The 27,905-nt window shown below is 38.7% G+C and overlaps 1 protein-coding gene across 2 annotated transcripts in view; it reads left to right on the forward strand.

Moving 5' to 3' along the window:
• ARL8B (ARF like GTPase 8B) overlaps nucleotides 1-27,505 on the forward strand; it is a 62,061-nt gene extending 34,556 nt beyond the window's left edge. Inside the window, exons 2-8 of one of the 2 annotated variants that reach the window (XR_014250577.1) lie at nucleotides 7,223-7,303; nucleotides 8,992-9,065; nucleotides 9,696-9,789; nucleotides 19,686-19,753; nucleotides 20,373-20,443; nucleotides 25,442-26,638; nucleotides 27,327-27,505. Coding sequence is in view for 1 of the 2 variants with exons in the window: in XM_082412408.1 (XP_082268534.1) it covers nucleotides 7,223-7,303; nucleotides 8,992-9,065; nucleotides 9,696-9,789; nucleotides 19,686-19,753; nucleotides 20,373-20,443; nucleotides 25,442-25,491 (438 nt within the window). In the remaining variant the exon portion in view is untranslated. Of the gene's footprint in view, nucleotides 1-7,222; nucleotides 7,304-8,991; nucleotides 9,066-9,695; nucleotides 9,790-19,685; nucleotides 19,754-20,372; nucleotides 20,444-25,441 lie in introns of both variants that reach the window. The other variant, XM_082412408.1, reaches the window with a different exon arrangement.
• The last annotated feature ends 400 nt before the right edge of the window (nucleotides 27,506-27,905 follow it).

Genomic DNA, 27,905 nt, shown 5'->3' on the forward strand with positions numbered 1-27,905 from the left:
TGTCTTTGCCTTGGTTTTCTCATCTGAAAAATGAGGATAATGCTACTTACTTCATAGGGTTGTTATATGGATTAAGTAAGTTAATATTGATTAATATTTACTAAGTACTTAGAACAGTGCTTCATGTTATTTAAGTGTTTGTTAAAATAAATAGCATGATACACAATTAAGTAGTACTTTTTTTTTTTTTAAACATTTTTATTGGAGTATAATTGCTTTACAATGGTGTGTTAGTTTCTGCTTTATAACAAAGTGAATCAGTTATAATTAAGTAGTACTTTTAAAGCATCTACTTGTTTCCTGAATTGCTAGTCTCAGTTTAGTGGCATTTTGACAGCATAGAAATAAATTCTGTTATTTAGAGCACAACTGCCAACTTAGTGGTTTAGTCATTCAACACAAACTTTGAAAAGTGACGATTAAGATTTGATACGAAGAAAGAAGTTGAAAATGCTTCCAAGTCTGTAAAGTTGTTATACCACAAAATCCATTCATCAAAGCTAACGAATGATTTTTGAACATTTTGCTGTACTCAAGACATCTGGGGATTAAAAACCCGAAGATTTGATTACCTAATTTTCAGCCATTGCAGATTAGCAGTGCCAGGTGAATTAGGGAAAGTTATTGTTAACATCTGCCAGCAGTGAGAAGTAATGGTGAAGAGAGAGATGAACATTTATGAAAGTTCAGGGGCAGCCGTGTATACTGCAGCCCCATACATCATTTTATCATGGGCTGGTACTATAATTGATGATCATAATCATAAAATTTTACTGCCAGAAGGGCCCTTAAGGGTTATCAAATTTAGTTTTCATGGTTTTTGTTTTTTTTTTTAAGTATTTTAAGTATTTTCACTTTTTTTTTTTTTTGCCCGCACCGCATGCCATGTGGGATCTTAGTTCCCCAACCAGGGATAGAACCCGAGCCCCCTGCAGTGGAAGCACAGGTTATTTATTTATTTTTTTTAACATCTTTATTGGAGTATAATTGCTTTACATTGTTGTTTTAGTTTTTGCTGTATAACAAAGTGAATCAGCTGTACGTATACATATATCCCCATATCCCCTCCCTCTTGCGTCTCCCTCCCACCCTCCCTATCCCACCCCTCTAGGTGGTCACAAAGCACCGCGCTGATCTCCCTGTGCTATGCGGCTGCTTCCCACTAGCTATCTGTTTTACATTTGGTAGTGTATATATGTCCATGCCACTCTCTCACTTCATCCCAGCTTACCCTTCCCCCCTCCCCCCTCCCCATGTCCTCAAATCCATTCTCTATGTCTGCATCTTTATTCCTGTCCTGCCCCTAGGTTTTTCAGAACTTTTTTTTTTTTTTTTTAGATTCCATATATATATGTTAGCGTATGGTATTTGTCTTTCTCTTTCTGACTTACTTCACTCTGTATGACAGACTCTAGGTCCATCCACCTCACTACAAATAACTCAATTTCCTTTCATTTTATGGCTGAGTAATATTCCATTGTATATATGTGCCACATCTTCTTTATCCATTCATCTGTCGATGGACACTTAGGTTGCTTCCATGTCCTGGCTATTGTAAATAGTGCTGCAATGAACATTGTGGTACGTGACTCTTTTTGAATTATGGTTTTCTCAGGGTATATGCCCAGTAGTGGGGTTGCTGGGTCATATGGTAGTTCTATTTTTAGTTTTATAAGGAACCTCCATACTGTTCTCCATAGTGGCTGTATCAATTTACATTCCCACCAACAGTGTAGAAGGGTTCTCTTTTCTCCACACCCTCTCCAGCATTTACTGTTTGTAGATTTTTTGATGACGGCCATTCTGACTGGTGTGAGGTGACACCTCATTGTAGTTTTGATTTGCATTTCTCTAATGATTAGTGATGTTGAGCATCCTTTGATGTGTTTGTTGGCAATCTGTATATCTTCTTTGGAGAAATGTCTGTTTAGGTCTTCTGCCCATTTTTGGATTGGGTTGTTTGTTTTTTTGATATTGAGCTCCATGGGCTGCTTGTATATTTTGGAGATTAAACCTTTGTCAGTTGCTTCGTTTGCAAATATTTTCTCCCATTCTGAGGGTTGTCTTTTCATCTTGTTTATGGTTCCCTTTGTTGTGCAAAAGCTTTTAAGTTTCATTAGGTCCCATTTGTTTATTTTTGTTTTTATTTCCATTTCTCTAGGAGGTGGGTCAAAAAGGATCTTGCTGTGATTTATGTCATAGAGTGTTCTGCCTATGTTTTCCTCTAAGAGTTTTACAGTGTCTGGCCTTACATTTAGGTCTTTAATCCATTTGGAGTTTATTTTTGTGTGTGGTGTTAGGGAGTGTTCTAATTTCATTCTTTTTCATGTAGCTGTCCCGTTTTCCCAGCACCATTTATTGAAGAGGCTGTCTTTTCTCTATTGTGTTCTCTTGTCTCTTTTATCAAAGATAAGGTGACCATATGTGCATGGGTTTATCTCTGGGCTTTCTATCCTGTTCCATTGATCTATATTTCTGTTTTTGTTCCAGTACCATACCTTCTTGATTACTGTAGCTTTGTAGTATAGTCTGAAGTCAGGGAGCCTGATTCCTCCACCTCCGTTTTTCTTTCTCAAGATTGCTTTGGCTATTCGGGGTCTTCTCTGTTTCCATACAAATTGTGAAATTGTTTGTTGTAGTTCTGTGAAAAATGCCAGTGATAGTTTGATAGGGATTGCATTGACTCTATATTGTTTTGGGTAGTATAGTCATTTTCCAATGTTGATTCTTCCAATCCAAGAACATGGTATATCTCTCCATCTGTTTGTACCATTTTTAATTTCTTTCATCAGTGTCTTATAGTTTTCTGCACACAGGTCTTTTGTCTCCTTAGGTAGGTTTATTCCTAGGTATTTTATTCTTTTTGTTGCAATGGTAAATGGGAGTGTTTCCTTAATTTCTCTTTCAGATTTTTCATCATTAGTGTATAGGAATGAAAGAGATTTCTGGGAAGCACAGATTCTTAACCACGGGACTGCCAGGGAAGTCCCTAGTTTTCTTGTTTTACAATTTATAAAATAACCCTGAAACACCAAGAACACATTAAATCATGTTCTATAGACTGTGAGAAGTTAACCAAGTATGTATTTCATTTTGGAAAGCTTTCTGTGCAAGCTGTTTTAAAAGTTTTGGTACCTAAAATCTTTAGCTACAATTTTTGGCTGGTTTATTATGTATAGTACCTTTTCCTAATATACCAAATAAATGAGCCATTATCTCATACAGACCTCTCCTCAGGTATTAATTAAAGCCTATTACAGTTCACAATGGCGATCTTTAAGACATATAATCCACCACTATTGAGCTATGTGACCTTGGGAATTTATTTCTTGTTCTATAAAATGGTAGTGATAATTGCCTCCCTTTACATCATACATTTATAAAAAATGTAAAACACACAAAACGTTAAAATTACCATCTTAACTCTTTGAGTGTACAGTACTGTTAAATACATTCACATTTTTGTGTAACCATCACTGCTATCCATCTATAGGACCTTTGATCTTCCCAACCTGAAATTCTGTACCCACTAAGCATTAATTCCTTGTTTCCCCCGCTCTAGCCTTTGGCAACTACCATTCTATTTTCTGTCTTTATGAATTTAACTACTCTAGGCTCCTTATTTAAATAGAATCATGAAGTATTTGTCTTTTTTGTGACTGACCTTACACTTAGCATAATGTCTTCAAGGTTCATCCATGGTGTAGCATGAATAAGGTTTTCTTTTCTTAACGTCTTTATTGGAGTATAATTGCTTTACATTGTGTTAGTTTCTGCTGTATAACAAAGTGAATCAGCTGTATGTATACATATATCCCCATATCCCCTCCCTCTTATGCCTCCCTCCCACCCTCCCTATCCCACCCCTCTACGTGGTCACAGAGCACCGAGCTGATCTCCCTGTGCTCTGCAGCTACTTTCCACTAGCTGTCTGTTTTACATTTGGTAGTGTATATATGTCAGTGTTACTCTTTCACTTTGTCCCAGCTTTCCCTTCCCCTTCCCTGTGTCCTCAAGTCCATGAATAAAGTTTTTAAGGCTGAAAAATACTGCATCGTAGGACTAGACCACACTTTACCTGCTCATCTGCAGGTGGGCGCTCAGGTTGCTTCCACTTTGTGGCTATTATGAATAATTCAGCTGTGAACATGGTTATACAAATACCTCTTCAAGTTCCTGCTTTCATTTGGGTAAATACCCAGAAGTGGAATTGCTGGATCATGTGGTAATTCTATTTTTAATTTTTTGAGGAACTGCCATATTGTTCTTCATTCTCCAGCCCCTGACAACCACTGGTCTTTTTACTGTTTTCATAGTTTTGACTTTTTCATAATGTGATATTGTTGGAATCATACAGTATGTAGTCTTTCCACATTGGGTCTTTCATTAAATATGCATTTGAGGCTCCTCCATGTCTTTTGTGGCTTGATAGCTAATTTCTTTTAGTACTGAATAATACAACATTGTCTGGATGTACCAGTCTATCCATTCACTTATTGAAGGACATCTTGGTTGCTTTCAGGTTTTAACAATTATAAATAACGATGCTGTAAGCATTTAATGTGTGAGTTTTTGTGTGGACTTAAGTTTGCAAGTCCTTTGGGTAAATACCAAGGAGTGTCATTGTTGGATTGTGTGGTAAGAGTATGTTTGGTTTTGTAAGAAACTGTCAAAGTGTCTTCCAAAGTGGCTGTACCATTTTGCAAACCTATCAGCAATGACTGATAGTTCCTCTTGCTCCACATCCTCATCAGCATTTGGTGTTATCAAAGAGTACCAGATTTGGGCCACTCTAATTGCTTTGTGGTGTTATCTCATTGTTTTAATTTGCATTTCCCTGGTGACACATGATGTGGTGCATCTTTTCATATGCTTATTTGCCATCTGTTTATCTTCTTAGATGAGATGTCTGTTAAGATCTTTGGCTCATATTTTAATTGGATTGTTTGTTTTTGTATTGTTGAGTTTTTAAAGTTCTTTGTATATTTCCCATAACAGTCCTTTATGGAATATCTTTTGCACATATTTTTCTCTTACTCTGTGGCTTGTTTTCCGAGTCTCTTGGCATTGTCTTTTGCAGAGCAGAAGTTCTTAATGAAGTTATCTTATTATTTCTTTCATAGATTGTGCCTTTGGTTTTACCTTTGCCCATTTTTTAATCAGGTTATATTTTTTTGTTCTTGTGTTATGGCTAGTTTTGATATATGTAGTTTTGATATCATGACTAGATCTTCACATATAAATCGTATATGTGAAAGTTCTGAGAATTATAATGTCTATATGTATAAATAAAGTAGTGATTATGGTTGTGTTAACTTTCTTCCTTTCTTTCTCTCTCTTTCTTTCTCTCTCTCTCTCTTTTTCTTTCTCTCTCTCTGTCTCTCTCTCTCCTCTCTCTCTTTCACATTTTTTCTGAGATTAGCCCAAACTCCACTGAACAGGAGGGGAAAAATAAAAAAATAGAGCACTTTTGGGGTTATGTGGAAGAAATTAATTTGTAAAATCGGAATTCATTGTGCTTGGTACAATTGGTACTTGTAGACAGTTTTGGAATGAATGTATGGCGAACAATTGGCCGATGTTAGGGCCTTGAAAATAGTTCCATTTGTTTAATTACTCCATGTTGATATATTTCATAATCCTGAGCTGTACCTAATAAATAAGAGGTCACTTGAGAAATAAACATTTGGCAAATAAAATATATGAATATGTAAATATATAAAATCAGTATCAATTGTGACTCATTAGGTGTACTTCATAATTGCAGTCAAAGTAAAGAATATGACAAGAAAGATGGAAGACCTGTTAGGAGAGAATTATGATACTTCACTGAACGATATAAGGGATTTGAATGTTTGAGTGGACACGCCATGTGCCTAGGTGGAGAGACTTGGTTAAATATCAAGAGTTGATAAAGGACAGTTAGTATTTTAACAAAATTATTAATTTCTAAAGTTTATTTCAAATGTGAGAGATGAAACACATTCCTGAACATTCCAACTTCTTGATCTGCTATATAGAATAATATATAGGATAAGCTACAGTAATTCATGTAGTCCTAATTTATTTCCAATTAGAAATAAACAGACTAATGGAAAAGAATTGAAGACTCAGATATAGAACTGTCTCTAAATGGAATTTGGTGTATCACATCAATCTAGTTAGGAAAGTGTGGATTTTTAAATGAGGAGTGAGGGCTTCCCTGGTGGTGTAGCGGTTAGGAATCTGCCTGCTAATACAGGGGACACGGGTTGGAGCCCTGGTCTGGGAAGACCCAACATGCTGCGGAGCATCTAGGTCTGTGCGCCACAACTACTGAGCCTGCGCTCTAGAGCCCCCAAGCCGCAACTACTGAGCCCGCATGCCACAACTACTGAAGCCCGCGCACCTAGAGCCCGTTCTCCACAACAAGAGAAGCCACTATAATGAGAAGCCCGTGCACCACAGTGAAGAGTAGCCCCAACTCGCCGCAACTAGAGAAAGCCTGCGCACAGCAACGAGGACCCAACACAGCCAAAAATAAATAATAAGTAAATAAATAAATATATAAATTTTAAATGAGGAGTGAGGTGATTATAGGTTATACATTTGTAAAAAGCACCTTTCTTGCATTGTGTAATCAAATCCAAGATGGATGAACATTTTAAATTTAAAAATATAAATACTGTTAGAAGATATTTAATTTTAGTCTTCTGACAGGAAGGTCAGAAACCAAAAAGAGAATATAATTGATTACATAAGGGAGGATCATGTTTATGAAGAAAACATTTTATAAGCCTTGTTAAAAGACTGACTCAGAAAAGCAACAGTGAATTTTAAGAGTATTGTCAAAATAATTTCAGTCCTAAAAATAGAAAACTTTGAACTTTTACTTCTGATTTACTTGTACCTTGTATGCAAAAATTCACGTATAGGTGGACGAATTAATAAATGTTCATATGTAGTTGTACGGTATTTCTTTTCTTAAACTTAAAAATACGTAAAAAATTATAGTAGTTTCAGAAGTATCGTTAATGGAAGACTGTGTCTTTGAATGAAAAAAATAATGCACCTCTTCAAGATTTATGGCTATTAGGAGTGTTTTCTTAAGGTATATTGATATCGTCACTAAAAAATTAGTTATTTGCTAAGTTGGGTACAGAGTAATGTTGATGTGAAAGGTTTGCAGTGTTACATGTTTTAATAAACAACGATCAGTCTAAAAATGTTTTCTTTCATTCAGTCAGGTCAATTCAGTGAAGATATGATACCTACAGTGGGCTTCAACATGAGGAAAGTAACTAAAGGTAACGTCACAATAAAGGTACGTCAGCTTCTTGCCATACTTGATTTACATTGTTAGCAGATACAAACTAGGAATTTTTCTGTTTGTTTCTTTGCGTTTTACATGAGTATTGGCAGTTCTTAATTAATGAGTGGGCTTGTTCCAAAAGAGTGTAAATCAAGTTTTTTTTCTTTCTTGCTCTAATAGATCAAAATGTGTGTGTTGAAATGTTGTTAAGTGCCCATAAAAAACTTAGCATATGGGTTGCCAGAAGTATTATTTGGGATTTAGGTGTTCCTAGGAAATAAAAATCCCATCTTCAGAATAGTTGAAATGTGATATTATTACATTATTTCATGAGTAATATTTTATATTGAAAGATAATAATTGTTTATAATGTTGGTAATTTAGTATTACATTTGTGGTAGCAAATATGGTAAACTAGTTTTCCCTTTCTTTGCTAATAAGCCATAAAATTAAAACTATAAAACAGGGCTTCCCTGGTGGCGCAGTGGTTGAGAGTCTGCCTGCCAATGCAGGGGACACGGGTTCGAGCCCTGGTCTGGGAAGATCCCACATGCCGCGGAGCAACTGGGCCCGTGAGCCACAATTGCTGAGCCTGCGCGTCTGGAGCCTGTGCTCCGCAACAAGAGAGGCCGCGATGGTGAGAGGCCTGCGCACCGCGATGAGGAGTGGTCCCCACTTGCCGCAACTGGAGAAAGCCCTCGCACAGAAACGAAGACTCAACACAGTCATAAATAAATAAATAAAAAAAAAAGAACGTGAATTTCTAAAAAAAAAAAAAAAAAAACAAAAAAACTATAAAACAGTAAAAAGTTAACTAGTTTAACATAATTTTGTTTCTAGAGTAAGTTTGATAGGTTTGAATTGTGGACTGTTGGACTGTTTTTTAATTTATTAGTATTATTATTTTTGTATTCCTTGTTCATGGGGGGAATTTACTTCTATAGCCTGAACTTAATGGCCATTTTCCCCAGTTCTTGTGGTTCACAGAAGCTGTTTACTGAATTCTTTCCGTAGCTTATCTAATGAAGCTGCTAATTTTTCATGTGTGTGTCTTCATGCGTGTTTCCAATGTCTGTGGCTAAATTGGAAGCCTCCTAAAGATAAATATCATGACTTCAGACCTTTACATAGCCCTACAGAGTAGCCATAATAGTGAAATTACTGTGGGTAGTAGCTTTCATATGGATAAAATAATTTTATATAAGAAAAGCACCTAGGTAGGAATGTTTTCTGTTATGTACAGAATAACTAAAAACGATTAGATGTTAATATATACCCAATCAGACAACTAAACTTAAATAGATTCTGAATGAACTGTTTTTTTCTGTCTTGGACTTCAAATATGGATGATGGCTGATTATGCAGATTCTAAGAGTGCTATTTCAAAAAATATGTATTTTCAATATTGGAAATTTATTGGTTAACAGGCAAAGAAAGTATGCACAAAAACTAAATCTTTGCTCAAGCACCACCTATTAGATCTAGTGTAAACATATTCAGTATGAGCTTCAAGTTAGAAGTGGCCCCAAGAACTTCCAGATTAAGAGCTTGTTTGACCTCAAGTTTTTCAAAAGCAGTTTGGCTCTAACATTGTGGAAATGAACATATCTGCTTGATCTTTCTCCCCTCCTTCTGCTGCTTTTTTCTTCAATGTGTTATTTGAAATATCTTTATTAAGAACTGTCTATCTTGATTTGAAGATTTGGGACATAGGAGGACAGCCCCGCTTCCGGAGCATGTGGGAACGGTACTGCAGAGGGGTCAACGCTATTGTGTAAGCCGCTTGCACGCCCCCCCGCCCCCGTCTCCCCCCTTGCAGTCAGTAGTTTAGGTTTCAAGGGAAAACGCTGTTTTTCATACTTTTAAAGGCTTAATTTTTATTTTGGGCAATAACAGTCTTTCTTAGATATTCTCTTAGTGTAATCCCATTAACATCAGACTTTAAAAATAGAATGATAGAATGAGAGTTTTATTTGCTTTTTATGTAGCTAAGAGCTAATAGATATAAATGTTTTACTATCATGTATTAGTCCTCTAAGAAGTCTACCTATCTACTTATTTTATTGAAGTATAGTTGATTTGCAATATTGTGTTGGTTTCAGGTATACAGCATAGTGATTCAGTAGTTTTAATTATATTCCATTATTGGTTATTACAAGAGAATGGGTATAATTCGCTGTGCTATACAGTATATCCTTGTTGCTTATCTAATTTTATATATAGCAGTTTGTATCTGTAGAACAATCTATTAAAAAGTATTTTTGGGTGCAAGCCTTTTAAAATCGAGGACTTTATTTTAATGAACAGTTACAGTAGTATAAATTAAGAAAATTTAAAAATCTATTAATTGCGATCATCAAAGAATATGGTGGAGACATTGAGATCACTTTATTTTTTTTTAAAGTTACATGATAGATGCTGCAGATCGTGAAAAGATAGAAGCCTCGCGAAATGAACTACATAATCTTCTAGATAAGCCACAGTTACAAGGAATTCCAGTGAGTATGGAATACTGGTTAATTTTACATTATATAATTATAATATTTATATTATTACGAGTATAATTATACATTTTTATTTATTGTGTTTGAAATCAGTAAAATGTCTTTTGTTTTAAAGCCTGGAAGGCTTACATTTACTGAGTATCTGCCCCATACTGCTCATTGTGCTGTTTATTCATTTCTTAACCAGCTGTTTATTGAACTATATGTAGTAGGAGCAGTGCTTAGTCCTGGGGAAATAGTAGTGAGCAGAAGTGAAAAGAAACATGCTTCCTACAATCATGGAGCTTATGGTTTAGTAGGAAACTAGGTAGATGGTATGAAATCATTTGAATAATACAGCTGTGATCAGTGCTACAAGGGAGAGGTACAAGGGGCTATCGAGTTGTAAGTTAGAGGGGAGACTTAATGTAGTTTGAGGGAAGAAGGAAGGATTCTCCGAGGAAGTGCTGCTTGAGCTGAGATGTGAGGAATGTGTAGGCATGTGACGGATGTGACAGCTGGAGGAAAAGAGAGTTGCAGGCAGAGGCTCTTTGGTAGGAGGAGGTGGGGCACTGGGAGGAGGCCAGTGTTTCTAGAGCACAGAGCAGAGTGGGGAGGGTGGGGTAGAGTGTGGCGAGCCTGTGGCAGCCCGGACACTAAAAGAGGCTGTGTGGGACTGGGTGTTTTTATTTATTTATTTGTTTATTTAAACATCTTTATTGGCGTATAATTGCTTTACAATGGTGTGTTACTTTCTGCTTTATAACAAAGTGAATCAGTTATACATATACGTATGTCCCCATATCTCTTCCCTCTTGCGTCTCCCTCCGTATCCTGTCCCCCTATCCCACCCCTCTAGGTGGGCACAGAGCACTGAGCTGACCTCCCTGTGCTATGCGGCTGCTTCCCACTAGCTATCTGTTTTACATTTGGTAGTGTATATATGTCCATGCCACTCTCTCACTTCATCCCAGCTTACCCTTCCCCCCTCCCCCCTCCCCATGTCCTCAAATCCATTCTCTATGTCTGCATCTTTATTCCTGTCCTGCCCCTAGGTTTTTCAGAACTTTTTTTTTTTTTTTTTAGATTCCATATATATATGTTAGCGTATGGTATTTGTCTTTCTCTTTCTGACTTACTTCACTCTGTATGACAGACTCTAGGTCCATCCACCTCACTACAAATAACTCAATTTCCTTTCATTTTATGGCTGAGTAATATTCCATTGTATATATGTGCCACATCTTCTTTATCCATTCATCTGTCGATGGACACTTAGGTTGCTTCCATGTCCTGGCTATTGTAAATAGTGCTGCAATGAACATTGTGGTACGTGACTCTTTTTGAATTATGGTTTTCTCAGGGTATATGCCCAGTAGTGGGGTTGCTGGGTCATATGGTAGTTCTATTTTTAGTTTTATAAGGAACCTCCATACTGTTCTCCATAGTGGCTGTATCAATTTACATTCCCACCAACAGTGTAGAAGGGTTCTCTTTTCTCCACACCCTCTCCAGCATTTACTGTTTGTAGATTTTTTGATGACGGCCATTCTGACTGGTGTGAGGTGACACCTCATTGTAGTTTTGATTTGCATTTCTCTAATGATTAGTGATGTTGAGCATCCTTTGATGTGTTTGTTGGCAATCTGTATATCTTCTTTGGAGAAATGTCTGTTTAGGTCTTCTGCCCATTTTTGGATTGGGTTGTTTGTTTTTTTGATATTGAGCTGCATGAGTTGCTTGTATGTTTTGGAGATTAATCCTTTGTCAGTTGCTTCCTTTGCAAATATTTTCTCCCATTCTGAGGGTTGTCTTTTCGTCTTGTTTATGGTTTCCTTCGCTATGCAAAAGCTTTTAAGTTTCATTGGTTCGCATTTGTTTATTTTTGTTTTTATTTCCATTTCTCTAGGAGGTGGGTCAAAAAGGATCTTGCTGTGATTTATGTCATAGAGTGTTCTGCCTATGTTTTCCTCTAAGAGTTTTACAGTGTCTGGCCTTACATTTAGGTCTTTAATCCATTTGGAGTTTATTTTTGTGTGTGGTGTTAGGGAGTGTTCTAATTTCATTCTTTTTCATGTAGCTGTCCCGTTTTCCCAGCACCATTTATTGAAGAGGCTGTCTTTTCTCCATTGTGTACCCTTGCCTCTTTTATCAAAGACAAGGTGACCATATGTGCATGGGTTTATCTCTGGGCTTTCTATCCTGTTCCATTGATGTATATTTCTGTTTTTGTTCCAATACCATACCTTCTTGATTACTGTAGCTTTGTAGTATAGTCTGAAGTCAGGGAGCCTGATTCCTCCACCTCCGTTTTTCTTTCTCAAGATTGCTTTCGCTATTTGGAGTCTTTTGTGTTTCCATACAAATTGTGAAGTTTTTTGTTCTAGTTCTGTGAAAAATGCCAGTGGTAGTTTGATAGGGATTGCATTGAATCTGTAGATTGCTTTGGGTAGTAGAGTCATTTTCACAATGTTGATTCTTCCAATCCAAGAACATGGTATATCTCTCCATCTATTTGTATCATTTTTAATTTCTTTCATCAGTGTCTTATAATTTTCTGCATACAGGTCTTTTGTCTCCTTAGGTAGGTTTATTCCTAGATATTTTATTCTTTTTGTTGCAGTGGTAAATGGGAGTGTTTTCTTAATTTCTCTTTCAGATTTTTCATCATTAGTGTATAGGAATGCAAGAGATTTCTGTGCATTAATTTCGTATCCTGCTACTTTACCAAATTCATTGATTAGCTCTAGTAGTTTTCTGGTAGCATCTTTAGGATTCTCTATGTATAGTATCATGTCATCTGCAAACAGTGACAGCTTTACTTCTTCTTTTCCGATTTGGATTCCTTTTATTTCTTTTTCTTCTCTGATTGCTGTGGCTAAAACTTCCAAACCTATGTTGGATAATAGTGGTGAGAGTGGGCAACCTTATCTTGTTGCTGATCTTAGTGGAAATGGTTTCAGTTTTCACCACTGAGGACAATGTTGGCTGTGGGTTTGTCATATATGGCCTTTATTATGTTGAGGAAAGTTCCCTCTATGCCTACTTTCTGGAGGGTTTTTATCATAAGTGGTTGTTGAATTTTGTCGAAAGCTTTCTCTGCATCTATTGAGATAATCATATGGTTTTTCTCCTTCAGTTTGTTAATATGGTGTATCACGTTGACTGATTTGCGTATATTGAAGAATCCTTGCATTCCTGGGATAAACCCCACTTGATCATAATGTATGATCGTTTTAATGTGCTGTTGGATTCTGTTTGCTAGTATTTTGTTGCGGATTTTTGCATCTATGTTCATCAGTGATATTGGCCTGTAGTTTTCTTTCTTTGTGACATCTTTGTCTGGTTTTGGTATCAGAGTGATGGTGGCCTCGTAGAATGAGTTTGGGAGTGTTTCTCCCTCTGCAATATTTTGGAAGAGTTTGAGAAGGATGGGTGTTAGCTCTTCTCTAAATGTTTGATAGAATTCGCCTGTGAAGCCATCTGGTCCTGGGCTTTTGTTTGTTGGAAGATTTTTAATCACAGTTTCAATTTATGTCCTTGTGATTGGTCTGTTCATATTTTCTATTTCTTCCTGGTTCAGTCTCGGGAGGTTGTGCATTTCTAAGAATTTGTCCATTTCTTCCAGGTTGTCCATTTTATTGGCATAGAGTTGCTTGTAATGTCTCATGATCCTTTGTATTTCTGCAGTGTCAGTTGTTACTTCTCCTTTTTCATTTCTAATTCTGTTAATTTGAGTCTTCTCCCTTTTTTTCTTGATGAGTCTGGCTTATGGTTTATCAATTTTGTTTATCTTCTCAAAGAACCAGCTTTTAGTTTTACTGATCTTTGCTATCGTTTCCTTCATTTCTTTTTCATTTATTTCTGATCTGATCTTTATGATTTCTTTCCTTCTGCTAACCTTGGGGTTTTTTTGTTCTTCTTTCTCTAATTGCTTTAAGTGTAATGTCAGGTTGTTAATTTGAGATGTTTCTTGTTTCTTAAGGTAGGCTTGTATAGCTATAAACTTCCCTCTTAGAACTGCTTTTGCTGCATCTCATAGGTTTTGGGTCGTTGTGTTTTCATTGTCATTTGTCTCTAGGTATTTTTTGATTTCCTCTTTGATTTCTTCAGTGATCTCTTGGTTATTAAGCAGTGTGTTGTTTAGCCTCCATGTGTTTGTATTTCTTACAGATTTTTTCCTGTAATTGATATTTAGTCTCATAGCGTTGTGGTCGGAAAAGATACTTGATATGATTTCAGTTTTCTTAAATTTACCAAGGCTTGATTTGTGACCCAAGATATGATCTGTCCTGGAGAATGTTCCATGAGCACTTGAGAAGAATGTGTATTCTGTTGTTTTTGGATGGAATGTCCTATAAATATCAATTAAGTCCAACTTGTTTAATGTATCATTTAAAGCTTGTGTTTCCTTACTTATTTTCATTTTGGATGATCTGTCCATTGGTGAAAGTGGGGTGTTAAAGTCCCCTACTATGATTATGTTACTGTCGATTTCCCCTTTTATGGCTGTTAGTATTTGCCTTATGTATTGAGGTGCTCCTATGTTGGGTGCATAAATATTTACAAGTGTTATATCTTCTTCTTGGATCTATCCCTTGATCATTATGTAGTGTCCTTCTTTGTCTCTTGTAATAGTCTTTGTTTTAAAGTCTATTTTGTCTGATATGAGAATTGCTACTCCAGCTTTCTTTTGATCTCCATTTGCATGGAATATCGTTTTCCATCCCCTCACTTTCAGTCTGTATGTGTCCCTAAGTCTGAAGTGGATCTCTTGTAGACAGCATATATACGGGTCTTGTTTTTGTATCCATTCAGCCAGTCTATGACTTTTGGTTGGAGCATTTAATCCATTTACATTTAAGGTAATTATCGATATATATGTTCCTAGTACCATTTTCTTAATTGTTTTGGGTTTATTATTGCAGGTCTTTTCCTTCTCTTGTGTTTCCTGCCTAGAGAAGTTCCTTTAGCATTTGTTGTAAAGCTGGTTTGGTGGTGCTGAATTCTCTTAGCTTTTGCTTGTCTGTAAAGCTTTTAATTTCTCCGTCGAATCTGAATGAGATCTTTGCTGGGTAGAGTAATCTTGGTTGTAGGTTTTTCTCTTTCATCACTTTAAATATGTCCTGCCACTCCCTTCTGGCTTGCAGAGTTTCTGCTGAAAGATCAGCTGTTAACCTTATGGAGATTCCCTTATGTGTTACTTGTTTTTCCCTTGCTGCTTTTAATATTTGTTCTCTGTATTTAATTTTTGATAGTTTGATTAATATGTGTCTTGGCGTGTTTCTCCTTGGATTTATCCTGTATGGGACTCTCTGTGCTTCCTGGACTTGATTAACTATTTCCTATTCCATATTAGGGAAGTTTTCAACTGTAATCTCTTCAAATATTTTCTCAGTCCCTTTCTTTTTCTCTTCTTCTTCTGAGACCCCTATAATTTGAATGTTGGTGCGTTTAATGTTGTCCCAGTGGTCTCTGAGACTGTCCTCAATTCTTTTCATTCTTTTTTCTTTATTCTGCTCTGCAGTAGTTATTTCCACTATTTTATTTTCCAGGTCATTTATCCATTCTTCTGCCTCAGTTATTCTGCTGTTGATCCCTTCTAGAGAATTTTTAATTTCATTTATTGTGTTGTTCATCTCTGTTTGTTTGCTCTTTAGTTCTTCTAGGTCCTTGTTAAACGTTTCTTGTATTTTCTCCATTCTATTTCCAAGATTTTGGATCATCTTTACTATCATTATTCTGAATTCTTTCTCAGGTAGACTGCCTATTTTCTCTTCATTTGTCAGGTCTGGTGGGTTTTTGCCTTGCTCCTTCATCTGCTGTGTGTTTCTCTGTCTTCTCATTTTGCTTAACTTACTGTGTTTGGGGTCTCCTTTTCACAGGCTGCATGTTCATAGTTTCCGTTGTTTTTGGTGTCTGTCCCCAGTGGCTGAGGTTGGTTCAGTGGGTTTTGTAGGCTTCCTGGTGGAGTGGTCTAGTGCCTGTGTTCTGGTGGATGAGGCTGGATTTTGTCTTTCTGGTGGGCAGGTCCACATCTGGTGGTGTGTTTTGGGGTGTCTGTGGCCTTATTATGATTTTAGGCAGCCTCTGTGCTAATGGATGGGGTTGTGTTCCTGTCTTGCTAGTTGTTTAGCATAGGGTGTCCTGCACTGTAGCTTGCTGGTCGTTGAGTGGAGCTGGGTCTTGGCGTTGAGATGGGAGATGTCTGGGAGATATTCAACGTTTGATATTACGTGGAGCTGGGAGGTCTCTTATGGACCAGTGTCCTGAACTTGGCTCTCCCACCTCTGAGGCACAGCCCTGACGCCTGGCTGGAGCACCAAGAGCCTGTCCTCCACACAGCTCAGAATAAAAGGGAGGAAAAAAAGGAAAGAAAGAAGAAGATAAAATAATATAAAATAAAATAATTTAAAAATAATAATTATTAAGAAAAAAAATTTTTTTAAGCAATTAAAAAAAGAAATGGGCAGACAGAACCCTAGGACAAATGGTAAAAGCAGAGCTGTACAGCCAAAATCACACACAGAATCATACACATACACACTCACAAAAAAAGAAGGGAAAAATATATATATATCATTGCTCCCAAAGTCCACCTCCTCAGTTTGGGATGATTCGTTGTCTATTCAGGTATTCCCCAGATGCAGGGTACATGAAGTTGATTGTGGAGCTTTAATCCGCTGCTTCTGAGGCTGCTGGGAGAAATTTCCCTTTCTCTTCTTTGTTCGCACAGCTCCCGGGGGTTCAGCTCTGGATTTGGACCCGCCTCTGCGTGTAGGTCACCTGAGGGCGTCTGTTCTTTGCTCAGACAGGACGGGTTTAAAGGAGCAGCTGATTCGGGGGTTCTGGCTCACTCAGGCCTGGGGGAGGGAGCGGTACGGAGAGCCTGCGATGGCAGAGGCCGGCTTGACGTTGCACCAGCCTGAGGCGCGCCGTGCGTTCTTCCTGGGAAGTTGTCCCTGGATCACGGGACCCTGGCAGTGGCGGGCTGCACAGGCTCCCGGGAGGGGAGGTGTGGATAGTGACCTGTGCTCGCACACAGGCTTCTTGGTGGCGGCAGCAGCAGCCTTAGCATCTCATGCCCATCTCTGGGGTCCGCGCTGATAGCCTCGGCTCACGCCCGTCTCTGGAGCTCCTTTCAGCAGCGCTGTTAATCCCCTCTCCTCGCGCACCAGGAAACAAAAGAGGCAAGAAAAATTCTCTTGCCTCTTCAGGAGCTCCAGACATTTTCCCGGACTCCCTCCTGGCTAGCTGTGGTGCACTATCCCCCTTCAGGCTGTGTTCATGCAGCCAGCCCCAGTCCTCTCCCTGGGATCTGACCGAAGCCCGAGCCTCAGCTCCCAGCCCCCACCCATCCCGGTGGGTGAGCAGACAAGCCTCTGGGGCTGGTGAGTGCTGGTTGGCACCACTCCTCTGTGCAGGAATCTCTGTGCTTTGCCCTCCGCACCCCTGTGGCTGCGCTCTCCTCCATGGCTCCGAAGCTCCCCCCTCCGCCACCCGCGAAGGGGCTTCCTAGTATGTGGAAACCTTTCCTCCTTCACAGCTCCCTCCCACTGGTGCAGGTCCCGTCCCTATTCTTTTGTCTCTGTTTTTTCTTTTTTCTTTTGCCCTACCCAGGTACGTGGGGAGTTTCTTGCCTTTTGGGAGGTCTGAGGTCTTCTGTCAGCGTTCAGTAGGTGTTCTGTAGGAGTTGTTCCACGTGTAGATGTATTTCTGATGTATTTGTGGGGAGGAAGGTGATTTCCACGTCTTACTTTTCCGCCATCTTGAAGCTCCCTGGGTGTTTTTAAATGATGAGATTTATCATCTAAATCATTCTGATGTCACTTTAAGAATGGATTGAAGGGGGACTATAAGGAGGACAGTTTTAGGAAGCTTTTGAGGTTGTCTTGGCAAAATAGAGTACCATGGATTGGGGTGGTCGTAGACAAGGTTGTGAGAAGGAAATAGATTGGAAGGATATTTAGGAAGACAGGTCTCCAGACTTGGTAATGTATTAGATGGGAAGATATAAAGAATAATTCCTAGTTCCTGGCTCATTTACTTAGCTGGAAGGTGGTGCCATTTGTTGAGCTAAGGGATGCTGAAAAGGACTAGGCTTTACCCTCATGACCAGTTCACGAGTGTCAGCTCCTTGAGGTATGTTGTCTCAGTTAATCTGCACAATGTATTGAGGTCGATGGTGTGATCCCTCCTTTGTAACAGTTGTTATTCACTCAAGATCGCATGGTCATTAGTGTATTGGCACAGCTAGGTTTTGACTCCATGTCTTTCTGACTTCAAAGCCTATTCTTTTTCTTCTATGTTAACAACTAGTTCTACATACCATAAGTAAAAAAATCAGTTTCGTCTTGGTCACCGTAAGAATTTTTAGTTGCAAGCAATAGAAAGCCGATTTAATTAGAAGGGGATTTATTGAAAGGATATTGGGTAGCTCACAGAGTCTCTGAGAAGGCTACCCATAACCATGTTCAGAAAATAGGCTGGAACAAGGGAGGCTCAGCAGCTGCTAGGACCACATCCAGACTTACACCATCGAGTAAGTCTGGTGACCTCATGCAGTTTCTGCACACCAGACACAGTTGCTCCGATTGGAAGGTCATTTAGTTGATGCCCCTTCCCTAGCAGAATGAATTCTCTATCCCCACTTTCTTGCAGTACTGGCTCTGCATTCATAGTTTGGTTGGTCCTAGATTATGTGTCCATTCTCTAGCAGAAAGGAAGGCTGGAAAAGAAATTATCTACAGAAGCAAGAAGCTTTATTGGGAAGCAGGTTCATAAGGTGGAAAATCTCTTAAATGTAGGAAGAGGGCTAAGATGTCAGGTAACCCCAAAACTGACAACTGATCACAAATGACCATGATGCAATTTTTAAAACTCACACAGGTCCAGGTTGAGAACCTGGGGTGACTTAAGTAAGAGTGTGGAGAGGGGTGAGAGTTGGGGAAGGAAGGACGGGCTGACCAAAGGTGCTGAGATTTGGCTTTTGGCTCTCTGACCCCTGTGACTTAGCATTCCCCGGAGAGCTTCTGGTGACCCTTGCTCTCAGCCTCTGTCCTTGGCTCTTTCTCCTTTGTGAGAGCTAAGAGTCTAGGGCCTAGAAATAGAATCAGTCGCCGTGTTTGGAGTCAGGGGTGGGGGTAGGGGCATGTATTAAGTGAAAGAAATAGGTTTGACAAGTGTTTAACAAGATGACAAGGTAGACATGGCGTGTACTTTCTTAGGATTGGTCAAAGATACAGTTTCTTAGAGAATGTTGACTCAGAGTAAGGATGTTATCAAATACGTTATATGTACTCATAGTTTTTGCTTTTCGTAAGGCAGAAAGGATGTACCTGGGAAAGATAGAGTGATAATTGGGACACCCCTCTCCGCTTTCCTTGTTTTTCAAAGCACGTCTACCAATCAGATGGCGATGTTTAGTCTCAGAGTTTATGGCTACTGTATTTATCCTGATCCCCAGGCTTATCCATTATCTTAGAATATTTATACATTATATTTTATAGGATGAGTGTAGAATTTTAAAGGCTTATTTACATGTTTACTGTTAGATTAATGACTAACAGACAAAAATGGTTGAAACTCATTCCTCCACCCTTGGTTGTTAAGATCATATTCACTTTTTGGTAAAGACTTATTAAGAAATAACAGAATGCATACGGTAGCCTTAGAATATTTTAAATAGAAGTTGGCAGCCACATGTTGAAGTAAGGACATCTGCATGGTAGGAGTTAGAGTAAATGCTAATTTGAATGATTAAATGAATGAGATAGGCCACCAGTCACATAAATATACTTTAATTATGGCATGACATAACATCCTGATTTTAACGTCTACAGATATGCATATGATATGCTTCTGTGACATTTTCTTACATAAAATTTACTCAGTATCTTTTCTTTTTAAAGGTGCTAGTACTCGGAAACAAGAGAGATCTTCCTAATGCCTTGGATGAGAAACAGCTAATTGAAAAAATGTATGTCTTAAGAATGAGTGATGGTTTTTTAAAAAAAATTTGGTTCTAAATTATACTGTTTTGCCCACTGCTTTGTTTAGCATTGCTGTATTATTCGGTAATGATCATAGTCACGTTTTGGAGTAGATAAACTTGACATACTAGAAAAGTGAACCCATAAATTTTTTTTCCCCTCTTAAACATTGTTTTTAAAATTAATTAATTAATTAATTTTTGGCTGCATTGCGTCTTCATTGTGGTGCACGGGCTTCTCATTGCAGTGGCTTCTCTTGTTGCGGAGCACGGGCTGTAGGCGTGCAGGCTTCAGTAGTTGTGGCACATGGGTTCAGTAGTTCTGGCTCATGGGCTCTAGAGCTCAGGTTCAGTAGTTGTGGTGCACGGGCTTAGTTGCTCCGCGGCATGTGGGATCTTCCCAGAACAGGGCTTGAACCCTTGTCACCTGCATTGGCAGGTGGATTCTTAACCACTGCGCCACCTGGGAAGTCCCCGTAAAATTTTAGTATTAATAAAATAATTTCTTCTGTATAGTAATTAAAAAAACAAGCAAAATTGAGCAGCGAGTGAAAAGATGACAGTTGTTTTAAGCACAGACTTATTTTCTTAATTCTGCTTTTTATAGGAATCTGTCTGCTATTCAGGATAGAGAAATTTGCTGCTATTCAATTTCTTGCAAAGAAAAGGATAATATAGGTAAGAAATGACTGGTGTTTGTGGAAGAAGTGGGTATGATTAGAAGGGATGTCTCATGCTTTTTACTGTTTATTATCTCCATTTCTGTTTAAGTGATTTCCCTTATAAAATACTATTGCTTTTGCCTCAGGAAAAAGAGTACACATTATACCTTTTGACAACAAATATAATATCCTGAATCTGCTCCATGCTATTTAAAGAAGTAAATGCAAAAGAGACATGAAATTAAGCATTATGTGATATCAATTTATTGTATTAATTTTTGCAGAGCTAGTGTCCAGCTGTGCATTGTAACAAGATGATGTTTTTGAAATAAGACTTTACAAAAATCGGTGTATAGGCATTATTATGGTTTTGCATGTATCAAAATCACAATATATTACTGCAATATGTTAGCACTCTAAAGGATAAGGCTAGAATACCCTTTGTCTACTTAATGTCTGTATTAATTTCCTAGGACTGCCATAGCAAAGTACCACAAACTGGGTGGCTTAGAAACAGCACAAATTTATCCTCTCAGGTTCAGGAGGATAGAGGTTTGGAATCGAGGTATCAGCAGGACCAGTCTCTCGCTGAAGGCTCTAGGGGAGGATCCTTTCCTGCCTTTTCCTGGCTTGTGGTTCCCGGCAGTCTTTGACGTTCCTTGGTTGTAGATGCATCACTCCATTCTCTGCCTCTGGCTTCGCATGGCCTTCTCCTCTGTGTGCGTGTCTGTGCGTCTATTTTCTCTTCTTATAAAGACACATTACTGGATTAAGGTAGGCCCTAATCCAGTATTACCTCATCTTATATCTGCAGAGACCCTATTTCCAAGTAAATTCTGAGTTTCCAGGTGGAGGTGAATTTTTAGGGGACACTATTCAAGCCAGTACAGTATCCTAAAGAATAAGTATATCTGACTCAACTTTAGTCTCTTAACTAATTTGGTGAGGGATTATTTAATAAAAGTGTATTGGCGTGGAGAGGATCAGAAGGTTGAAAAAAGAAAGATAAGTAGAAAGGTTAAAAGAAAAGATAAACAGAAGTGTTTGATGAGATGAAAGGCTATTCACTGTTAAGACAGCTGCTTGAGTGAAAAGACCTGTAACAGTGCAGTAAAATAAACTCACCAGTAAAAGATACCTTCATGGCAAAAGCTTCTCAAGCTCAGTCTCGTCTGGCATGATAGACTCAACCAGAGTTTGAAAGGAGAGTTTAATGCATGTGCCTTAAAGCAGATGGGTAGGAACCTAGGGATTTTCATGGCTCCTTCACTTCTCCCAGTTTGGTGGTCACTGGTGAAAAAATTTCTCTCTGTGGGTCACTATATAAAAATAGGCTATCCATCAGTGCTGCGTAGTGGCTAGAAACAGCGTGGGCTTTGGAGTAAGGCAGCCTCAGGCTGGAACACCCAGTCCTTGGTTACTTTCTGACTGGCCATCTACAGAGCGCTTAAACTCCCTGATCCCCATCTATAAAATGGGGATGATGGCAACAACTTCAAAACTCTCTTACGAGAGGGAGTGAGAAAATGAATTGCATAGTGTTTGACGTATGGTGGACATCACAGGGATGTGTTCATCTTCTCTTGCTGCTGTCAGTTAAAAACAAGGACTAAAATTACAGGCGTGCTCCTTCTGGAGACTCTAGGGGAGAAGCCATTACTTTGCCCTTTTCAGCTTCTAGAGACTGCCTGCATTCTTGGCTCATGGCTCCTTCCCCATCTTCAAATTATCTCTCTCTGACCATTCTTCCATGGTCATATTTCCAATTGAAAAAGTATACTGGAATAAAATGTAATAAATCAATAGTGCCAAAACAGTGTGTTTAAAAGGCATTCTGACACTTTTTCTTTAACCTTCATTCACTATGTATTGGTTCTCACCAGACTTAACTTGTTTTCCAAGTCAGTTCCAGTCCATATCTCGGCTCCTTCCCTCCTCCCCTCAGACATGCTCTAATTAGCTTATAGTATTGATGGTTTTCTGCCTGATTCTGGGCTTCCTTTAAAGAGCACGCAAAACAATCAGAGCCCAGTACTTGGCTGATGGACACAAACTCGCCTCTATTAAATGGATAGAGTAAGTGACTTGTTATTTTGGGAGCATCCAGTTAATTTGAGAAGAGACTATTCAAGCACTTAGGGTTACTAGAGTGTATTTAAAATGTTTTTCCGATGTTGAGGGGAACTCTCTTAAATTTTAAGTTGTGCCCCCAAGAGAGCATTTACTTACACAGCAGTGGTTCTCATTGAGGGATTTTTTTCCCCCTGGAAATATTTGGCAATGTCTGGAGACATTTTTGGTTGTCGTAATGAGGAGAGTGATGCTGGCATCTAGTGGGTAGAGGCCAGGGTGGTTCTAAACATCATACAGCCTCCACAGCATAGAATTGTTCAGCCTAAAATGTCAGTAGTGGCAAGATTGAGAAACCCTGTACTACACTAACCGTAATTTTTAGTATGTTGTGCTATTCTGTAAATCCATTACTCCCTTATATTTTCTCTGGTATTTTCCAACATAGGGGGAAAAGAGTGTTTGAAGGGAGAAAAAAAAGTCCTTTATTTTACCGCTGTGACAAACTAACCAGATACTTTGCTGAAAAAACCTTGTGAGCTCACTTATGAAGCAAATGCAGGAGAGCTGATGAGAACTTCTTTTGCTCTTTGAGGCTGGTCTTCACAGTTTATTGTAGAGCTCTATAGTCACCAGGTTTGTGATTGTAGAACTCCTGGTTCACTTCATATTATCAAGCCCAAGGAAACTAATGCCCTCTTAACTAGGTTCAAAATTAGTTTGTAAAGCCTGTTTATTTGGAGCAAGAAGTACAACTAACAGCCAAGTCAGGTAGACTTCTTGAATAATGAAGTCTCAGAACACCCTCCTTAATTTCAGCTTTTTTATAACATATTTTAGTGCCAAATTTATGAATTTACTAAATTGCTCCAAAAAGTATTTCAGTGCACATGGGTTGTATGTTATACTTCCAGCTTCCTAATGTGGCACATGAGGTACCTTAGTTTCAATAGTAATTTGTCCTCAAACTACACATACAAGAGATTACTTCAGGGAAGCTGATCTTTGCAAAGATGGCTTATACTTGTGGCTCTTTTTATCATGGAAGATAACTCCTTCTGCATCTGAATATCTTATTTCTTTGCCTTTTATTCTGATCTTAAGGATTCATCTGTCTTTAGGATATGACGTATGTCCAATGTGCACAAGTTTTTTTAAGTGAATTTCTTAAATATTTAAACCTAGTCATTTCACTTTCAGATTTACCTTTTCCTCCATTCAGTTCAAATGAGTGTGGCTTTGCTCTTATTACACACTGCTGTCTTTCTTTTGAAGTGCAAATGACCTGCTCTGGCAGTCGGGTTAAATGATGGTTTCCACAACCCTGGTTGTGTTTGTTCAGATCTCAGCTCTAGGCTGTTCTTTATATACAGTGTTTGGTTTACAGTTTCTCTAATGCATGTTAGCTGGGAAACTGGGAGACTGAATGTGCGCTCGTCTTTCAGGCTTGGAGAATAGAGTGCTGCTTCTAATAGATGCCCACATGCCCTTTATGTGGATAACACATTTTAGAGAACTCAAGGACAGTAATTCAGTGTTTTGACTTAGCTGCCTTCTCCTGTCAGTCTAAGTGCTTTTCCTGGCTGTTCTCGGCCACTGTAGCTTCAGTTGCCACCTCTACGGTGCTATCTTGCCGGTCTCCATCTCTTCCTCAGATCTGTACAGCTGAAACTACCTGCTGGACATCTCCATGTGCTACCTCCTCCACCTCAAACTTGATGTGCTTACTGCCAAATTCTTAGTCTTTTTTCCTCAAGCCTGTTCTTCCTTCAGCTGCTGTTAGTGAGCAGCTCCATGACACACACACTTGTTCAGGCCGGAAGATCCTTTCTCACCCGCTGCATTTGGTCAGTCCTGGTAGGTTCTGTATTTTGAACGTGCCCCTCATTTTATTCCTCTCCATCCCTACAGCACTTGATTTGCTTCAGGCCTTCGTCCCTTTCCTCTTCCTGTTGTGATAGTCTGTGTACTGGCAGCCTTCCAGGTTGCCCTTCTCGGTTGCCATTGTTGAATTTACTACAATAAACTTACAGTTTACAATAAACAGTATGGTTTCCCTGCTTAAAATTCTCCAATGACTTCCTGTTGACTTGAGAATAAAATCCAAACTTCTGAGCATCTTAGAATGGCATACAAGGTTATCTGGCTCCCTCTAGGCCTGTGGTTCTCAACTGAAAACAATTGAGCTCTGCAGGGGACATTTGGAGATAATCTGGAGCCATTACTTGTTGTCACAGCTGAGGATGGGGGGTGGTGATAATGGCGTCTTGTGGTCATGGTTATAGATGTTGCAGAATATTCTACTGTGCACAGCAAAGAATTATCCAGCCCCAAATGTGAAAAGGGGGAGCTTGAGAACCCCTGCTCTAGCCTTAGCAGTGAGCTAAGGCTACCCCCCTTACCCATCCCTGTGCGTCAGCCACATCTCGTCACTTGTAATCCAGCCACAGCTCCACGTAGTTTCACGCCTCTGCTTATTCTATGAGTTTTGCTCTTTCTTTTGCCTGGAATTCTGTGGAGGCTGTCCCCCACAACCAGACGACTACCTGCGTGTTTTCCAGCACGATGAAAGCTCCTCGAGGGCAGGGAGTGGTTCTCCCGTCTCTTTGCATCCTGGAGCTTCACACACAATACCTGATCTTACAGGCAATCAGTAAGCTTTTGAATGAATAAAGGAAGGCACAAGCTGTTCTGTATACAATTTAAATTTTAAATTGGAGACTCTTCAGTCTCTCGTGTTTCCAGATTAACCTCTTGAAGGTCAGGGAATGAAGAACAGTAGGATAGATACAGATATCTATATAAGTATAGTAGTATAGAGGCAGAAAGGAAGAGGGCAGGTCCAGCATATGCTTTGAAATAGCTGCGTTTTAAATATTCTCTGATATTTAGTTTCTTAACTTTGATATCTCAACATCTTCACTTTTTTTCCCTCCATCTTTAGATATCACACTTCAGTGGCTTATTCAACATTCAAAATCTAGAAGAAGCTGAAGCATCTCCTGAAGTCTTCCAGTCCTTCCTGGCTATAATCTTAGAATTATTGTCCGTTCCTCTGAAGTACTTCCCAGAATATGGTCCTTCCTAAACCCAAGAAATTGCCTTTTTCAGAGTTTATTTCTCATGTGCACTGCTGAAGATGTGTATCCTTAATCCTTCATAAAGAATCAGCTAGAGTTGTCATGATAAAGTCAGCACACAAAAAGGCTTCTTATACATACTTGTCTTAAACAGTGTGTAGAGCTTTTTTTAAAAAAACACACTTTTGACCATCTTAAATCAAGAAAAATTGCATATTTCTGTTCTGGTCTTTCTGGGCCAGGTTTTTATATTGGTTTTCAGTAAATGTCTGTCTCTGATATTTCATTATAGAGTCCAGTAGCTTAATACTGATACTGACTTGATACAGCATGAAGTTTCTAGTGCCACACACAGTATTTAGAAAACCTTTAGCTTGACTCATGTGGGATAGAAACAAAATGTTTATGTATCTCACAAATGCATGTGAAATGTATAATTACACCTTAGGAATTTAAAAAATGGTCTGCAAAGAGTGAACAGAGGCACCAGATCAATGTTGTTATTGGCTCTTTACACTGGCAAGATCTTGGGCGATGAATTTTAAACACATTCTGCTTTCTGAGAGTTCTTCTCCAGATAGCAGTTGGGGGTACGGGAGGAACTGAGGCATGCTGTTTTGTATCTGTCCAGATCATTACTTCTATATTTTTTCTTTTCTTTTCCCTGGTTCAACACACTTTTTTAAGGGGTTGGGAATTGAAGATTTTCTCAAAAGCTTTCATGAATTTAGAGCATTCCAGCCAATATAATAAAATGTGTTAAGAATGTCAGACTGTTCAAACACCTGTTTGTTCTTTCTCTCTCCAGTCATTAAACCAGTGCTGCTGCATGACACTCTAACTCTTGACTTTTTATATTCAGTCATAAAGTTGACTTTCAGCACAATAGATACTTATAAACAAATAAAAATTCTTATTTTTCTCTCTTATCAATGTAAGGTTTGGCACTCTTTTGTCTGGTGCCATTAGACATCTTGTTTATTGTGACAACTCTAGACCTGCCTGCTTTATCTGATGTAATCATGCACAACGGCTGCAGGTTGTTGAACAATCACACAGAGGTGAGGAACTGATGCTGTCTATTGTTTGCTTCTATGATACAGAGATGTATAAAAACTTACCTGAAAATGTTTTGTAGTTTAGTGATCTCCATGCACATAAAGGGACATATTAAAACTGGAGCACTTGTAAATTGTTACGTAGCCCACTGTAGTAGATAAAACTATGGTACACTTGCTTATGTGTTGCCTCACACTGTGTGTGATTTTGTTTCTTTTGTTAAGCAGCACTCATGTAGACAGTGCATTTCCAAACGTGTTGAGCACTCAAAGTGCAGTCAACAGTAAGTTCTTTTAATGATATCAGTTTTAATTTATAGACTGCCATGGCCTTAACGATATTCTGTACAAAATACTGCACCGTGTTGCACAGACACTACTTGCTTTTCTCCATTCACATTTTTATGGGTAGAATCTTGGCTTTTAAAATTCTGTTCTTATTCTTTGAAGCATGTTGCATACTTCCCTGATGGGATGGATGGTTCTGTAAATGAGGGGATATTTAAACTTGCTACTGTACTTCAACACCATTAATGGTCACTGTGAACCATTACAAAGAATGTGGCAATTTGCTTGTGCCTAAAAGGAGGAATCAGAACTAGAATGTGTGACTCTGTGGGGACCGCATAGGTTCGTTAATTGACCTACAGCTAAACCGTAATGTGTTTGTGTGTCTGTTCATTGCTTCCAGCGTTTCAAGACATCCAGACACTACTACCAACATTTTCCTGTGCATTAACCTCTGCATGTGAAACCTGACAGTTACTGAACTTTGTAAATATGTGAATTTTTTTATTTAGGTGGATGCGTTTTTTGTCTGTTACTGCTCTTCTCAGCTTTATTCAATAAACTTGCATTTTGAGGGTTGTATTGACAGTTTTAACTTAAAATGTGCATCATGATGGAAGGTGCTGACTTTTTTGGAAGGGGTGGAAAGAAGGTTACCATGAGCAGGGTCTGTAGACCATGTGCTAGAAAGAAATCAGCTAGCTCTTAAAGAATTGGGTCTGTGGGCTAGTTAAAATAGAAACAAACTTTTAAATATCCACAGAATTGACATTGCAATGGGGCGGGGGGGGGGTGGTGGTGGAGGAAATGCTACTACTTGTAAACTGTCATAATACACCAAATTTAGGACTTTTTAAAAATAAGTATTGAGTTAGTTAAGCATTTTGTAATCTGGTTTTAAAAATCATAACAAAACTATTAATAAACTGAAATTACAAGACATGTCTACTTGCTGACTTCAGTTCCAGAATGAAAAGATTTA

This window comes from Balaenoptera physalus, assembly GCF_965194825.1.
Source record: "Balaenoptera physalus genome assembly, chromosome: 11".
Lineage (NCBI taxonomy): Eukaryota > Metazoa > Chordata > Mammalia > Artiodactyla > Balaenopteridae > Balaenoptera > Balaenoptera physalus.